General features: G+C 27.7%; 4 protein-coding genes across 7 annotated transcripts; 3 read left to right on the top strand and 1 right to left on the bottom strand.

The window, feature by feature from the left end:
* The first annotated feature begins 921 nt into the window (after positions 1-921).
* Positions 922-3,279, top strand: LOC107882994 (gastric triacylglycerol lipase-like). The gene is made up of 4 exons (XM_016802284.2): positions 922-1,189; positions 1,566-1,715; positions 2,838-2,919; positions 3,095-3,279. The coding sequence occupies exons 1-4, from the start codon at positions 1,025-1,027 to the stop codon at positions 3,262-3,264; spliced, it is 567 nt and encodes a 188-aa protein (XP_016657773.1). The 5' UTR covers positions 922-1,024; the 3' UTR covers positions 3,265-3,279.
* Positions 3,280-4,858: 1,579 nt separating this feature from the next.
* Positions 4,859-8,716, top strand: LOC100164158 (histone H4 transcription factor). Of its 3 annotated transcripts, none has more exons than XM_016802502.2 (11): positions 4,859-5,084; positions 5,147-5,231; positions 6,312-6,470; positions 6,720-6,965; positions 7,031-7,170; positions 7,258-7,435; positions 7,534-7,680; positions 7,741-7,939; positions 7,994-8,260; positions 8,336-8,474; positions 8,552-8,716. In XM_016802502.2, the coding sequence occupies exons 2-11, from the start codon at positions 5,153-5,155 to the stop codon at positions 8,627-8,629; spliced, it is 1,632 nt and encodes a 543-aa protein (XP_016657991.1). In that variant the 5' UTR covers positions 4,859-5,084; positions 5,147-5,152; the 3' UTR covers positions 8,630-8,716. The 3 variants fall into 3 exon arrangements, with proteins under 3 accessions (XP_016657991.1, XP_008180489.1, XP_016657996.1); XM_008182267.3 differs by having other exon boundaries at positions 4,859-5,032; XM_016802507.2 differs by adding an exon at positions 5,507-5,701 and having other exon boundaries at positions 4,862-5,231.
* A 1,485-nt stretch (positions 8,717-10,201) lies between these two features.
* Positions 10,202-12,915, bottom strand: LOC100166196 (28S ribosomal protein S30, mitochondrial). The gene is made up of 9 exons (XM_001950970.5): positions 12,755-12,915; positions 12,458-12,677; positions 12,188-12,391; positions 11,970-12,114; positions 11,547-11,889; positions 11,303-11,470; positions 10,898-11,110; positions 10,703-10,832; positions 10,202-10,574 (listed from the first exon to the last, which is right to left on the bottom strand). Exons 2-9 carry the CDS (start codon positions 12,673-12,675, stop codon positions 10,301-10,303), a joined length of 1,695 nt encoding a protein of 564 aa, XP_001951005.1. The 5' UTR covers positions 12,676-12,677; positions 12,755-12,915; the 3' UTR covers positions 10,202-10,300.
* Positions 12,916-13,232: 317 nt separating this feature from the next.
* Positions 13,233-18,116, top strand: LOC100168243 (lipoyltransferase 1, mitochondrial). 2 transcript variants are annotated; one of them, XM_016802494.2, is made up of 6 exons: positions 13,233-13,251; positions 13,343-13,409; positions 16,399-16,837; positions 16,925-17,032; positions 17,097-17,286; positions 17,399-18,116. In XM_016802494.2, the coding sequence occupies exons 3-6, from the start codon at positions 16,412-16,414 to the stop codon at positions 17,632-17,634; spliced, it is 960 nt and encodes a 319-aa protein (XP_016657983.1). In that variant the 5' UTR covers positions 13,233-13,251; positions 13,343-13,409; positions 16,399-16,411; the 3' UTR covers positions 17,635-18,116. The 2 variants fall into 2 exon arrangements, with proteins under 2 accessions (XP_016657983.1, XP_016657985.1); XM_016802496.2 differs by lacking the exon at positions 13,233-13,251 and having other exon boundaries at positions 13,258-13,409; positions 17,399-17,547; positions 17,825-18,112.
* Positions 18,117-18,155: the final 39 nt, after the last annotated feature.

Consider the following 18,155-nt stretch of genomic DNA (forward strand, 5'->3'; position numbering starts at 1 on the left):
CTAATATATAATAAATAATAGTATAAGTCAGTCTGGATTTAATTTAAATAGTACATTGTACATAACGTCATTAATTTTTTATTAATTAAGAAACAATGATAAATATATATCACATATATAACTATATTTTATGATTTATCGGTACTGAAAAATAATTTCCAAGGGAAAGATACTAAAAAAGCAGTATCGAGATACTAGATACGAGATAATCTAATATAGGTATACCTATAGGTATACGGACGTACAGTAAAGACGTAAAGTCCCATTCAACGTGTATGTGTGGTGCGTCACGGTACACAGATATAACTTAATATGGCTAATAGGTTGAAAAATAATTCCGTATAAGTTGTACTGCAATAATTAAATTATAGATTTATAAAATTAAATTCAGCGCGCATATTATTTTACGCATATTATAGGATTATACTAAAACATAATCAAACAGTCGCGGTTGTTAGGTGGGTGAGTAAAAATAATCCCATAAAATTAATTTCTCAAAGTATCGCAATAAAGTATCGAGTATTTTTTGACAAAATTATTTTGTGAAATACTCGATACATGGTCTAAAAATGTATCGCGATACATAAAATACTCGATACTTCATATAATTATATCAAGATACAAGATACAAGATACAATTGTATCTAAGATACGTATCTTAGATACTTGTAACGAAGATACTGCCCAACCCTGGGTAGGTATAATTATATATGATTTCATTTGTCATAAAACAAACTATTCTTAAGTATCATTCGATGATCTATCCTGTTAGCTTTCATTACAGTTTATTAAATTGTACTATTGGACATGTGTTCCTATATACCTACATTAAACGGCCGTACGTAATTACAAATATTACAATTGAAATTTACCCGCAATATTGTTATAACTTGATTACGCATAAAATAATGATTAAATTAAAATTTATGATTGAAAATATTCAAGCTTTGACGAATTGGGAATATATGATACGACAGCTGCCATCGATTTTATCTTAAACAAAACTGGATATTCTACACTACACATGGGTGGTTATTCTTTCGGAGCTACTATATGCCTGATCGCATTAGCTGAAAGACCAGAATACAACAAAAAAATTGATAAATTAGTGTTGATAGTGCCAACGGCCAGAATGAAGTACTATGACCGAAGACTAATCATTTTAAAGATATTCCCATTTTTATTCCACGTAAGAACCTAAATCATTAATAATATGAATTTATATACATAGGTAACTTCTATTATATATTTAAGGTTTTCAAGGTCAAATAATATTTATTTATTTTTTAAATTAATATACCTATAATTTGATTGTTCCTATGGTTAAAGTAAAATGTGAATATTTGTCATTGCTATTAAAGGTGATGACACATTCTACAAAACTAATGTAAAATGCATATATATATTATTTACTTATATACATATTATAATATTATATACATAACCATTATATTGGCTCATCCAGCTCCTCTATAGGTACTATTTATTAACTTAATAATAACTATTTAAAGTATAGTGCATTTAAATTATTCATTATATTAAATACATATTTTGATATTTTTAAGAGAACTTTGAAAGGAAGAGAATATATACCTAAGATGAAGCATCCAGACAATCAATGGTTTGGAAATCAATGTAAAAATAAAAAATACATGAAATTAATTTGTATTTTTGCAATGGATATATTACAAGGAAATTATTTGTCGATAGATTACGTACGTAACACATTATTTGATTATTGTATAGTAATTTTAAATTTACTTGTCAAAAATAATACATTTTTATTTTTGTAGACCAATTTAAATCTTCACAAAATGTATTAGGTACAACTTTAATTAATTGCACTTCATTTATAACTTTACATCATTATAATATCATATCTATTGAAAACCTATATTGTATGTTTTAATTTCATACAATTAGACAGGTTGCTTCATCAATGTATAAAGTTTTAATTTATAAACAGGAACCATCAAAAGTTACTGATGATAATAATATTGTATCTCGTAAACACCAATGACAAAATTATATTATTTATTTTAAAATTCTTATCCACACCACTCCACTTCCACATAAAAAAAAACCATTTAACTTATGTTGGTCAATTAAATTAGTGCCTACCTTATTAACAGTATATAATAATAACATTATTCTCAATTATATTACTTATAAATTATATGATACTATAGATTCTTAATTTAATCTTTGATGACACGTGCCGAGTACTACCTATTTATGTAACCGGAATGCTAGAAAGTAGAAAGACATTAGTATATTTTGTATTTAGATGCGCAGAGAACGTTATAAAAACGTTTCTCGGACAATGAAATCAACACCATTGAATTCTTCAAAACAACCAAGTTACCTACTCAAGCTACTGTAGCCAAAATTCTAACTGCTTCTCTTGTACTGTTTTTTTTTTCTTTCTTTCTTTGCTCTGTTCCTCATTATAAATATAAATAATCTATGTTTATGTTTGTGTTTATAGTGATATGGCTAAAGACCTAGTAGTCGAAGCAGAAATTGTATAAATTTCAAGACCAATAAAAAAAAAAAAAAAAACGTTTCTTGCACAATTACTGAATTTCTTTATAGTTAATTCAAATTTCAATCACAGATTCTATATAATTAATAAGCATCATGGAATATACAATTTTAGGTACTTTACCTTAGTCGTAGACTCGTAGATATCTATATATTTTATAGGACATAGGTAAAACATTCTGTGCGCCTTTGGTGTTCATCACAATCATATTAATGTATTTTAATATTTCATAAACCTGAGAGCCAATGAATTATTTTATATAGCTTTAATTGCGGATGATTTTATATTTTAGTCAACCATTGATATCCTGAAAACATATCCTCAGCCAACGTCCGTTAAAGTAATGACACATTATTACCAACTTATACTAGCTGGTAAGTTACATAACTTTCTTATTAACTTAAAAAAATATATATATTAATTTACTTGACCTAAAAAATATTTAATACGACCTATGCAAATATGCAATTAACTATACGAATATAAATCGTAATAATCATCGCAGACAGTAATGTCATAAGTATTTATTTTTTGAACAATTTTTTTCAGATTATTTCCGAAAATATGATTATGGAAAAATAGGTAATATCAAACATTACCAATCCATTACTCCACCAAGTTATGATTTATCTCAAATAACAGCTGCTACGTATATTTATCATTCAAAATACGACGTTATAGCTCCACCAAAGGTAAGAATGAACTTGAGATGTACTTAATTAATTTTTAAACGGTATCTACCTACTATACCTAGCTACACAGTATTATTGTTAACTGGTATCAAGGATTCTTCATATATTACTAAAATTGATAGCAGTTATGACAAAAAAATATCGTGGATAATTAAGTACCATTATTAACACTTACTATAAGGGCAGTGCTAGAATACGGATGTACCAATCTCTCGTCCCCTATACCTACATAATAATGATAAGAGTTTATATATCGGACTACTAGAATCATTTACCTAGGTACCGAAAAACTTTGAACTTTTATAATTTAAACAAGTGCCTAATAAACTAGGTAATAACTTTTAAATTTGAATAGTACTTTATTGAAAAATCCACTGACCCCCACACTTTGCATAAAGTATGATATATATTTATGAGCTTGTTTTATATACGCCTTAAGTATTTTATTAGAAATAACAAAAACAATATTTACAATACCTATATATAGGTAGGATGTGATATATTATTTTTATATATTATATAACATCATAAATACCATAATACCTACCAGTCACCAGACAAATATAATTTTGAAAATGTAAATACTATTAAAAATATAATTATCTGCATACATCATACTTATCTATTCGATGTATATATATATATAAAGTAACGAGTTAATTAACTTAATTAAAATTAACTTAACGTTTTAAATTAATTTTAACTTCTAAGTTTTTTAACTCGTTAATGCTCGGACCTTGATTACAACTACAATTAATAGCATTGAGTATACTATCTATACTCAATGTTAATAGGTAGGTACCTAATGATGTTCGTCGTTTCTTTTTTGTTTTGAGCTAGTTCCAAAATCCAAATGTATCATCAATTTGGAAGACCATGGTGGAAAACTGTAAGGTTTTACTTTTACTATAGATCCCAGTTGAATTTTATCTTCTCTGGCATATTTCATGATTTCAACTAGGTATGTGTTCGTTGGCAGGGTTATCTGCATTTCTAGTGATACTGGCTGCGTAGAGTAGTGGTTTCTCAGCTCTTCTTACTTCAGGAGGTGCTTCTTGGGCTATGTTTTTTATGCTTTCTTTAGGGCTAGATTTGAAAGCACCGATGCATAATCTTAGGCTTGAGTTTAATACGCTGTCTATTATTTTTTTTTGTGAGTGATTGGTTGCTTGATATAGGATTGCTCCGTAGTCTATTTTTGCTCTGATGAGTTGTCTATGTATACGATTACGAATTAATGATTGTTCTTTTCCACCCCATTGGGTGTGACTTAACATTTTTATTAAATTCAATTTTTGATTAATATCTGTTTTTAAGTATTTTAAATGCTGGATCCAGTTCATTTTTGTGTCAAAATGCAAGCCGAGAATTTTGACTAAGTTATTGTTAGGTAGGTATGTCCTTTCTATCCATTTGAATTTTTATATGTTTTGGGCCTTTTTTTAGAGAATATGATGCATTGGGACTTTGAATTTGAGAATTTTAAACCTGTCGTGTTTACCCATTGTTCAAGAAATCGTTGTACTGTTGTCTGTTGATAGATTGTGGCTTCTACAGGTATATCGTATATCTGAAATCGCACTGTAACAGTAAATAAGTTGTTGACTATTTAATTTTCCTGATAAGTGATAACTCGTAGTCGGTCGTTATCAATCACAACACAACCATAAAACATGATAAAACATACCCCATAGGAATAGCAAATTTTAATCCATTGTTGACATACGTCTTCCGACTCTACGACTCACGCCCGCCTTTTATAAACGGTGTTTTGTTTGGGACTCGTGGAGATGAGGTACCTTATTGTATTGTTGAATTGTTTTCTCGTTTACCATCGTCTATCATAGGTATTCGTATTCCTTATTGTTACATTATTAAATTCACTTGTGATTATTGCGATTTATAATAGTGCAATATGAACGCGGAGAGCAACAATGTCACATATAATCTGAGGAGGAAGACACGACGGACCGACGAGTGCAAGTCCAACGATGGTAAGTCGACATTGACGACATTAAGAGTTAATATAATAATACTCATTAAATCATATTGTCTTCAGAATAAATTAATTTTTTGTCAGTTAATTTTATATAAAGGCAATTTTGTGGCGAAAAGTAGATTTTAAAATGGTCGTCAATAATAAAATACCCATACCTACGTCACTTAAAGACGTAGAGTACAAAAATATTAAAAATTTAAATGAATGATTCTTCCAAAGTAGCAAATACCTATACTATATTCTCCTTAATTTTACACTTTTTTTTCATAGATAGAGTATGGTGAAAAACTGAAAACTTTGTGACAATACAAGGTCCTTATGTATACACCAACATCCGAAACGGATAGGAACTTCGAGAAGAAAAAGAACGTTTACACTGTGGTGTTTCGCTGTGTGAAACTATAGAACTCCAGTGAACTGAATTGTCACATCGTTTTCACCGTACTCTGGGTGCACAAAAAACAAGTGGGTAAACTTACGGGGATTAGAATAGGTATATAGGTAGTAGCTCCTGAAAGCCTGTAAATTAATTAATTATTCTAATGACTCTAAACCTCGCTCTAAACTGTATATTAACATCAATTCTTGCAGCCACAGTCTGCAATATTTGTGTATAGAGAAATATAAAAAATAAAAACAACTAAACACAATTATTTGAGTATTTACCAACAATGATTTAAGTGTTCATACTAGCATCTAAGGAAGTTAAAATTAAATGTAGGTCTTTTATATATAATACTATGTAATATCATATTATATTGTTTAAAATTAGATAAATTATTCGTACATTTCTACATTCATTTTAATGCATAATAATGAATACCTTTCTTTTAATTTTACTCTAAGTTAAATTTTATTTTTTCATCATGAAAAGTAAGTAATTAAGTACATGTACTAAAACAGTTAGCTGAATATCACACCGAAAATTCTAAATTCAGATAACTATTAAATTCCAGTTTTTAGCCTATTAACACAACACTGCAACATCATGTACCCCAACAAAAGGATTTTAGAAACTATTAGGTAAATTAAATTTTCTATTGATAAAATAACTCATATATACATGTGTGTTTAGATTCAATGTTTGCGGCACAGACATATTTATCGGTTGATCAGAAGACTGACTGCGGTTCAATGTCCATGATGGAAGACAAACAGTACTGGTGTGAGCAATGGGTCCTAGCTCACCGTGAAGGCAATGTTCCTGAAGAAAAAAAATATGTCGCTAAAAAATGTAATTATTGTCTTTAATATTTGCCACTTGCTATTATTATTTATTATACCTAAACAAAAAACAATTAATGTATTTAACAATACAACAATTAAGTTATTATAGAGTTATAAGATTATAAATAATGATACTGAATTGATTATAATATCTAAAATATTTTTATAATTTTGGATAGGTATTAAAAAAATTGCACCTAATTCAGTTTCTTTTAATTTTTCATTTAAGGAAATTAACATTATTTTCTTAAAATAGGTGTTGTTACCAATAATTCAGATGACACAGAGTCATATAAGTCTAGCTTCGATTTAAATAACTTAAAAGAATGTAAGAAGCAACAACCTAGAAAAAAGAAATTAGATTTAGATCGAGTAAAAATGAGTTACTGTTGTAGTTGGGTTGAATGCAATTATGAATCAACTGATATAAAAGATTATCTTCAACATGTTGCTGAGCATGTTGATTATTTATGGACTGAAGAATGGCAGGGCAATAAAGAAAGTATGTTGATTTAACATTTTTTATTTTTTTTATTTTACAATTTTAAAATGAAGTATTATCTTTAGAATGGTTTACATGTTCATGGAATAATTGTACGTTCCAATCAAACTGCGAGGTGAAATCTACAACTCATGTAAATTTCCATGCATATCACACACGACTTAAATGTGTTGGCTTGGCTGTTTTAAATCTTTGTGAAATACCTGTATGTACATTCCTACAACAAAAACCTGCACATTAACAATTTAAATTTTTTAATTACTACATAATATATATTTTATTTTATGTTAAGGGATGTAAATTGAATGGTGATGGTGCTAACATCTTACCAGATTTACCAAGTGAATTTGAATGTAATTGGAAAAATTGTGATGATCGATTTGAATGTATGCAATACTATGCATATCATGTGGCTCAGCATTTAGATTTTTCAAAATTCAACAATTCTAACTTCATCTGCCCATGGACAGGTTTGTAAATAATAATAAATGTATCTTAAAATTGTTTTCATCAGCATCATCTATTATGACTTTTAATCATTTTCATCTTTTACAAATATTTTTTTCAGATTGTACTTTACAATTTACCGCACGTTACCGATTAGTTGACCATATAAAAAGCCACACTCAAGAAAAATCATGTGCTTGTCCTAACTGTGGTATTATGTTTTCCACTTACACTAAACTGAAAGATCACTGTAGACAATCAAATAAAGGTAAACATAAAAACAAATGTTATTAACATTATTATAATTTTAGAAATTATTATTTTTCAGACAAAAGCAATCAGTGTAAATTTTGTAAAAAAACATTTTCATGTGAACGACTTCTAAAACAGCATGTTCGCCTTCATATAAATTATTTTAAATGTCATCAGTGTGATGCATCGTTTTCTAGAGCAATACAACTATCCACTCATATACGTTACCGTCATTTAGATATAAAACCCTTTGGATGTCATTTATGTAAATCTAAGTAAGTATAACATGACATAATTTTTTTACAATGTGCTAAGTTTTTAATTTTTAGGTTTGTGCGCAAAGTAGATCTTACTACACACTTACGAAAACATGCGCCAGGCCCGCTATTCAAATGTTCAAAGGACGGCTGTGATTTTTCATGTCGAAGCGAGTACACAATGCGAAAGCATATAGGAGTAGAACATTACAATGCAGAAGAACTGTATAAATATTATTGTCATATGTGTGGTGATTTGTTCCTAAGAGGTTCATTTCTCACAAAACATTTAAAAACTGATCATAACTTCCATAAGCCAGCTGGATTGAAACGTTTCAGGTTTTGAATTTACTTTTTGTGTGAATACATTTTTTTTATAGCTTAATTAAATTTGTATTTATTATTTGTATGCAGGTACATTGAAGACGACGACGGGTATTATAAACTTCAAACGTCAAGATATGAATGTCTAGACATACAAGAACAAAAGAAAGTTAAGTTGATCAATCCCAACAAAGTGATTGTCAGAAAAAAAAGTCAAACTACGTGCAATGTCAGTTTAATATATTATATAGTTAATAGTTATTGAATGTTTAAAATGGTTTTTATACAATAATTATTTGATTCCAGGATAAGCAAGCGATAGAATTTGTTGTTGATATTTTATCATGTACAAGTGATGATGAGGACAATGATGATATTGAGTAATTTAAGATAAAATTGGTTTATTGTTATTCAGTACATATTTAAAATAAACTAGTTGACTATTATATATTAAGATTTTTTGTGAACTGAAAAATTGTATTCCTTAAGATTTTCAACATATTAAATTGACTATCAATAAAATAACTGTTTTTTTAATTAACTAACATAATTTGTAGGTTTGCTGATCAATTTAAAAAATAATTACATTAATTATTGATCAGTGACAAAAATTAATTAATGAAGTGATAATATAGTGTGTACGGATTATAGTAAATTGTTTTGTCTTTTATAAAAACCTTTTTCCATTCCATTTTAGATTCTGAGTGGAACGATGAATGTATTGATTTTACAATGATGTGTGTTTTTTTTTTTATTTTTTTTTTTTTGTGTCTGTACACGATAAGTAGTCGAAATAATGCTTCGATTTTCAACTTCAGTATCTTGTTCGATCAGAAAGTGAATATCGTTGGTGCATTGAGGAGGTCAAAATTTAAATTTATATTATATGATTAATTTGGAATTTATTATAGGTACCTATTATAGGTCAATTTTTTTTTAATACCATAGATAAGTATATATATGTCTAATACATAGACTGATATACCGTCTCCGCTCAGAATCGTTTTTCTTATACAGTGATATTATATCATTGAATTCAAATTTAATACTGTCCATTATACAGTGACCCACTTCTAACCTACTGTACAGCAGAGCGACATCTACTTACCCACCTTTTTTTGATTAAAAACGTATATTATTTGATAATAACTATATTATATACGCGCGTTTTTTAAGTTTTTTTTTTCTATAAATATCAATAAAGTTTTATCTGTTGGGTCAAAAAGTGTAAACATCTAATACAAAGCTCCTGATATATTGTTACAATATCAGTTGAAAAATATTAAAAATACATAGGCACAATTTTTTTTTTATAAGTATTTAAAGATCGAATTTTGACAAAATTTGTCAAATTTTAATTTGAAAAATTATTTTGTAGTTAAAAATTTATAAAATGTTCAATTTATTTTTGTATCTAAGAATTGAAAATTTAAAACAAGATTCCACGTAAGTAATTAATTCTGTTACCAAAAAATCTAAAAAATACATTTACACAGTTTATTTTTATAGTAATTTTAAGTACAAATTTGGACGAAATTTCATATTAAAAACCTAGAATAACTATTTTAGTTATTTTGTTGTGATTGTATAATATTATTCTTGGGTATACTTGAAACTTCTAAAGTATACTATTATATATCTATGATAGTATCACAGTTTGTTGTTGATGTATAACGCGTTATAAGTACCTAATAGATATTATGATATGATTAATTTGGAATTTATTATAGGTCAATTGTTTTTAAATACTATAGACTATAATATAATATTATGTCTTATATCTAGACTGACATACCGTCTCCGCTCAGAATCGTTTTTCTTATACAATGATATTATATCATTGAATTCAAATTTAATACCATCCATTATACAGTGACCCACTTGTAACCTACTGTACAGCAGAGCGAAATCCACTTACCCATCTTTTTTAAATTCTTATAGGTACAAAAATGTTGAATAATAGCTCAAATATGCTATACTTTTATTTCATATATTTAATATTTCTTCTAACAAATACCTTAAAAAGTAATTTAAAGCAATAAAAATAATAGCGCACTATACATTAGGATAATACATATCATCGAATCGTTTTTTTCTAATTCTTCTGCCCTTATCTCTATCCTTGCGTTGTATGTAAGGCCCATAATGGTCATCAAGTCTTCTCTCATTCAGTGGGTCCTGTTCAAGTTCAAAGAAACGTCTCCTGGCCTCAAAATGTCTGGTTTCATGTTCAATCTTATAAATACGCTCCCAATCATAAACTTCAGGTAAAAGACGATGTCTAGGTCTGTGAGATGTTAAAACTTTGTATCTATCATGTAACCATACCCTATAAAAATATATATTCATTGTAATTTGTAAATTTATTATAAACACACCACGTTATTCTTATTCTTATATTATTTAATATATTATGCTAAGGAAATGAATTAATAATTAATTCATATTTTAATTTACCTTTTTTTAATATCATCTATGTTTGCCACTAATTGTTCTTTACCAAGATATGGACACATTTCGTGATCTCGTGATTTAGGGATATTCACATAACAGCTTAAAAGATCTTTTAACACGTCATCATTCCAACCTGCAACACGACACATTTACAACATGTAATAGTTGTATTATGGCATTTAATCATTTATCACGTACCAACAATGCGGTCATCTGTGATGTTGTGAAACAGTTCTGTTTGTTTTGTTCCCCAACAAATGTTACTGGGAGCAATTGGACGGTTGATATCATCTTGACTTTTAAAGAAGCGCATAGTATTTAATTGATACATGTAAAATGACCAAGTCTTACCATTTGTAATAATTGATTGATTAACAAGAGGATATGTGAGTTCATTGCAAATAGTAAAACCTGCAAAACATTTTAAATTATGTACAAACAACTAAAATATTGTTGATAAAATAAAAAAAAATTTTATGAATTGATTCTAATTTTGTAATATATAATGATTTGAGATATTAACACAATCCCAAATGTTTTAAATTCCAAATGAGAGGATGAATCAAGTTTTATAGTATCAAAATTAAAACAAATATTTTTTACCTTGATAAGAGGCTTGACCAATCAACCAAGCAAATGATGCTAGTATTGCTTGGGCATGGACAGCTTCTTGGTGTTCTGATTCACCAAAATTTGGTGGTCTATCTTCTAAGTACTCATTGGTGTGTATGGACAACAAACCAAATTTTTGTTGATCATTTGGCCAAAAACCTGTAGTCATTTTTAATATGAGTATTTTATCAATCTTTAGACGTATATCTTTTTTATTATATAATTAGTAACAAACCTGGTATACTGATGCCATGTCTCCTTTCATAAGGTAATTTATGATAAATTGAAGGATCATAATCATAATTAGGAATACTAAATTCTTTGAATGCCGTCTTTGGAATATCAGAAGTGGCAGACTGAGCAGTAGTTAACGTCCATTTATCTAGGGGAACTGAAGGTAATGGTAAATGATGTCGCACTTGTATTGTAGGGCGACCAAAATAATGTATCCATCTATCAATGGGATTTTTTAAATTCTCTTTAGGTACATTTTTTTTCTTTCTAATTTCTTCATCTTCTTTAGTGGCTGCAAATCCATGTACATTCCAGAATCCTTCAACCCGAGGTTCATAATCGATCTATTTAAAATTAACAATTAATCGTTATACAATGATGATTTGATATATTATAAATTAAATTGATAAAAACAAACAGATACCTGAGCTTCAAATAAATGTGGATAATCAGCTGACAGATTGGCTAAGAATATACGATTTACTTGTTCTGCTATACTTTTAGCAAATTCATTTGTTGATCCGGATTCATCAATATTTTTGTCAGATTTTATTGCTTTACCTCTGCTTCTAAAAAGTGATTTAATAATTTTTTAATAATCAAATCTAAATAATATTATTTACAGCATTTATTATTACTAACCTATTTCTATTGTATTCAAATACCAAACTATCCTCTAGCTGGGGTTTTATACGGTCGATAAATTGTTGACAATCATCATTTGAAAGTCGATTAGGAAGAGTGTCTACTTCATATATTTTTGTCTTTGTTACCGTCTGAGCAAACGGCAAAAAGTCATAAGGAATTACTTTATCTTTTACCACTAATGACTGCCAACCATAATATCTAAATAATCAATGCGGTATATGTTAAGCAATATAAATGTTGTAATTTTCAATCAATCAATCAAACCTGGGCATGTTTATGCCGATAGATTTTTCTTCAACTGTACTGAGGTTACGAATTTTTTCATGGTCACTCAGTTCTTGACGTAACAATGTCGGCTCGGGTTTAATATCTACAATGGGTGGATACTGTGCGCGGCTCTCTTGACGACAAACGTATGCAGAAGAGAGCGATCGACCAAATACATTGGGTACATTACGTTTGGGAATTCGAACAGTCAACATGTCTATTCAACAAATAAAAATAGTTTAGGCAAACGTCAAAAAAATTCATGTCATAAATTTGATAAATCGTTTCACTTACCGTAGAGCCGATAATTAAACAGAATGCAAACAATTTATTATTGACGTTCAACCATCAAACCGAACATTATTATTATTATAATATAATATACGAATTAATAGTATAAATTATTTATAATAAATAAATAACCAATTAATTCATCCGTCGTCGCGTTGCAAATTGTAAATTGTAAACTGTATCAATGTAAATTACATTATGTAATATTAATATTTTAATTTGTCATGCGTTCTATTATCATTTATCAGTTATCATCGCTCTGTGCACCGGTGTGGGGTATGGTCACAGATAATACAGAGGAAATCTATGGTTGTGGTGGAAAAATCAAATATTTTCATTTTGTCTATATTGATTATTGACAACAACAAAATATGTCTGCTTTAAAAAATACTATAATGATAATAATATGTAATTTCTTGTCTATAGAGTATAAACAGATCGAAATATAATTAGTAATAATTACTCTATGATAGAAATATTGTAATATGCATATTTTTTAGGTGAATATGATTATTATCACTTATCAGACAATTGATTCCACCTTGAAAATTCAGCGTATAAGCACAGATTAAAATTTTTTGAAATTTTCAGTTTCTGTAGTAAAAACTTCGATACTTATCTTTCGATATAAATACACGCCAGACTAGACTAGTGCCAGGTATGTTTATTATCTACATTTGTGCTTGTCTAATGTCTTTTTATGTTTTCTTAAAAACATTGTCATAGATCTGTAGATAATTCATTATTTTATTTATAATGTAGGCACATTTAATTATAATACATTTTATATCGTACTGATCTAACTAGGACTAACCTAAGAACAGTCCCAAAAGGGACCAACGAGTTACCAAGTTAAACTCAGTGAGCTATACTCAGCCTGACAAATTTTGGTAGATAAATTATTATGCGGACATTTGTTGTCTCCGTCTTACAAGTGCGTACCATAGTACATTTTACGCTCAGCAGATTGGGTTTAGCTCCATTTAAAAATTATAGTGAATTTACCTCTTATAGCAATACCTTTATGTAATTTAAAGGTGAGATTATTATCTAGGGCGTCTCATAGGATTTTTATTATATTTTAATTTTTAGTTATGAGTATTTTAAGGGCCAGTTGCACTGTCTCTGATTTAAGTTAACCGGAGTTTAATCGGCCGAATTTGGCCGATTAAATATCTGTTATCAGCTGATTAAGCCTAATCAAAGTTTAACCGTAGACGGTGCAACTGGTCCTAAGATGTACAAACAATTTATAATTTTAAAATACTCAATTATTAAAATGTAGTAAAAAGCCCATGATCTATCCTAGATAATAATTTTACCTTTAAATTTTATAAGAGGTCAATTCACTTTATTTTTTAAACTAACGGAGCTAAACGTGATCTGCTAAGCGTACAATTTGTTATGTTACACACTTGTAAGATGGAGACAACGAATGTCTGTGTAGCGTCCTTTTAAACTTGTTTGTTCTAATCCATTTTAATGGAATTTAGACTAATAAAATATATTATAAACTTATAAGATGTAGGGCTATGTGGGCTGGTACTTACCCTATCCAGTACTGTCTAAGTACTATGGTTTTCATCGTTCATTGATATTTTCACTTTTAACTTTTAAGTATGGCCACATAGGTACATGAATACTTTTAATTTAAATGACACCTAAATTAAAATATAATTTAATCTTTTGCTATAATAGATAATAGATAAATACCTACCTAATAATCTGTCATTGTTCTGCAAAATGTCTCTATGATGATTTCGCAATAACATTTTTAACATTTTTAATTTTGTAGCCACTTGTTATTTTGGATAAATAGATTTTCATATAATTTTTGTAACAAAGTTAATATTTTGTCGTGCTTGTTTTATATGTTCACTGTTCAATAAAAAGGTCAAATACATTTAATCATTTATTATCCACAGAATATCTGTGTGTGAGGTTAAAGTAGCACTTCCAGATTTTCACAATTGCTAAACTATAGGTATAATATTTTATAGCTTTATAAGTAACTTTTATTTGAATAATTTTTAATAGTTTGATGTAAAATTTTTGTGTAAAAATGCAAGAAATTATATTGACTTTGTTTTGTACAATTAATTGATTGTAAAAATAAATTTTTATTTTGTATACCAATCAAACCAGGTGCATATTTACGGGGGCGGATATGGGGACAAATCCACCCCCATGTCTCTTTAAATACATGTCTATTATTATATTATAATTATTACATCGTAATCTGTAAGCTAAGACTCTTGTCATCCGCCCCCTACAAAAAATATTAAATACCCCACTGAATCAAACATCTCTGATTAAAACATAATCGTACCTACTTAGAAAGGTTTTTAAATTTCAAATTAAATAAATCTAACAAATACCTATTCTTTTTTTATTAAATGACTTAAAATGTATTTTCATATAGGCACATTAATAAAGTGTTTTTTTAGAAATACATTTTTGTAATAGATGACAGTGGTACAATATTGATTAAGTTTAGCTGGTAATTATTGTTACTTATTATCAGTGCCAAAATATAAGTCAATCAATCATTTGTGCATTTGTGCATTTCCATATCAATCTTAACAAGTCAAATTTAATGCTAGGTGGTATACATATTACCTACATAGATAGGTACCACAATTAAGTAAACTACCTATGAAATTATATCTTGTTTATTTTCTAATATTTCAAGGTTTTTGACTTATTTGTGAGGAATTGTAGATCAGAATATTATCATATTATATAATATCTAAACGCTTAATACGAAAATCATCAGCCAATTGATAAATAGTAAATACAATAGTAGTTTTTATTTTGCTTTTTTCATATCATGTTTTTTGTCGCTGTACTACCCTTAAAATTTGCTATTGTTATCTATAACTTTAATTACCTATCTTTTATTAATTTTTCATTAAATAGTAGTTTAAATACATAATAAATTATGAAATTATGAAATAGTAAAGTGTTCCTACCTACCTAACAAATATTATAATACCATACCTATATGGAGCTATTTATTAATTATTTAATTTAAATGTATATTGTATGGCGTATTCGTAGGTGGGTGTGCATTATAAATGCATAGTTAATAATGTATGTACATTATAATTGAATAGAAAAAAATTATAAATTCACTATAGGTAGATAGTTATGCTATAGGCTATATTTGATTAAATACATTTTAAAATGTGGTTTGACGCCTAATTTTATATCAAAATTGAAATTCTCCACATTTTTAATATTACCTACCTATCAATAACAAAAAAAACTAGTATTACTAATTAAATAATCTCTTAATTGAAATCAAAATGCTGTTAAATCACGTGTAATCTTGCAATAGTATGTGGAAAATTAAGAATTATCTCAAATTCTACTTATTTTTTAGTCGATACAGTACAAAATAGATAACCCATGAGACACTGGCACACTGCAAAATACATATTGTATTATTTAAAAACTATAAATAATTATTATCTACCAAAAATTTGTTATCCTAAAAATAAATTTTGTAATTAATGAATCATGCCCAAGTAAAATGTTATTCGGCTATTATTTAAATTATACGGAATTAACCAATATCAAAACTAAATGATTTATGCATTTTTATATGAAATAACCAACAACTTTAATCTCAAATTTACTTTCAGGCTCAAGTTAGTTATGGCTTTTATTATTCGAAGATTTTATTCATCAGTTATTGAAAAGACTGTTTTGATATCAAGATCGACAGATGTATTTGAAAACCTTGCCTTGGAACACTGGTACTACCGACATTCAGACTTCACCAATAAATCTATGTTGCTATTGTGGGTAAACAGTAACTGTGTTGTAATTGGCCGCCATCAAAATCCTTGGTTGGAAGTAAATTTTGATCCAACTATTGACCTACGGATAGCAAGAAGAAATAGTGGTGGTGGAACAGTATTTCATGATAATGAAAATCTCAATATGACTTTTTTCACGAACAGAGACATTTATAACAGGAAACAAAATTTAGAGCTTATTGTTGAAACATTAAAAAATGAATGGAATGTTGTAACAGAAATTAATAAACGAGAAGATATTGTAATAGATAATATGTACAAAGTTAAGGGTTTAAATTAATTTGATTTCCTCATAATGGAAAAATTATTCTTCAGCTTTAATGTATTGAAAAATTTAATTTAAATATAGATATCTGGCACAGCTTCCAAGTTGGGAAGACCTAATGCATACCACCATTGTACATTATTAGTAAATTGCAATCGAGAATTTATGTCAAATTTATTAAGAAAACATGAAGTAAATTGCACAATAAATAATTATTAAAATATTACGTAACTCCTAACATTATAATGTTTTTTAGAAAAATATTGAAACCAATGCCACTGTTAGTGTAACATCAGATGTATTGAATTTGACACAAATTAATAACAAAGTGTGTATCAATAGATTAATGACTGCTGTTGGTTTACAATACCTGAAAACAGTAGGCAATACAACAACAATAAATCAAGGATTTAATTATGTAACACCAAACGAACAAACATTCCCTGGTACTATTTTTTTTTATAGAGATTAACATATAAAAGCATATAACATCTATGTATATTTCTTACAAGTAATATAAAATATTGAAACATTTTTTTTTTGTCATTTTTTAAACAGGTTTTAATGAAATAAAAAATGAAATGGAGAGCTGGGAATGGATATATGGACGAACGCCAAAGTTTAATATAACTGTTAAATGTAATGAAAAATCTGTTGTTTTATCTGTAAAAAATGGTATCATTGAAAATTTTACTACAGCCTGTAATGTAAGTTTGAACAACTTAGTTAATGAAAAATTTAATATGAATATAGTGGAAGAGATAAAACAACATTTGAAAACCATTGATATGTAATTTTATAGTATAACTGTTTTATTTTTATATTAGATAATTACTGTAGTAAAAATATAATATATTGTGTTAATTTATGTTATGATTAAATATTAAAATTAATGATTAATTATTAGACACAATGTGATTCGTTATCTTTTCCATTGTACAGTTTGATATTTCATAAGAACAATTTAATTTTTCTTTTGTTTAGATTCTTGAGCCTTGAATGCATTACACCTAGTGGGCAACCAAATACGTGTTTGGTTTTTGTTTATTTTAGTGAAATGTATAATGTCACTAAAAAAAAGTATGCAATGACCTATTATACATATTGTATGGCAATCGTGTTTTCTCTTTAAAATAATGATAATTAAATATTTTATCATTAAATTTAAATTGTATGTGTTAAAATAAATGTAAAAACTAATGAACATTCATGTTGTATGGTAAATAATCATCGAGTATAGTAAATAATAATGGTACATAGTAATTAAAATTTAAAGGTTTAACTGTTATAAATTTAAAGGTTTAACTGTTATAAA

This window comes from Acyrthosiphon pisum, chromosome A1, assembly GCF_005508785.2.
Source record: "Acyrthosiphon pisum isolate AL4f chromosome A1, pea_aphid_22Mar2018_4r6ur, whole genome shotgun sequence".
Lineage (NCBI taxonomy): Eukaryota > Metazoa > Arthropoda > Insecta > Hemiptera > Aphididae > Acyrthosiphon > Acyrthosiphon pisum.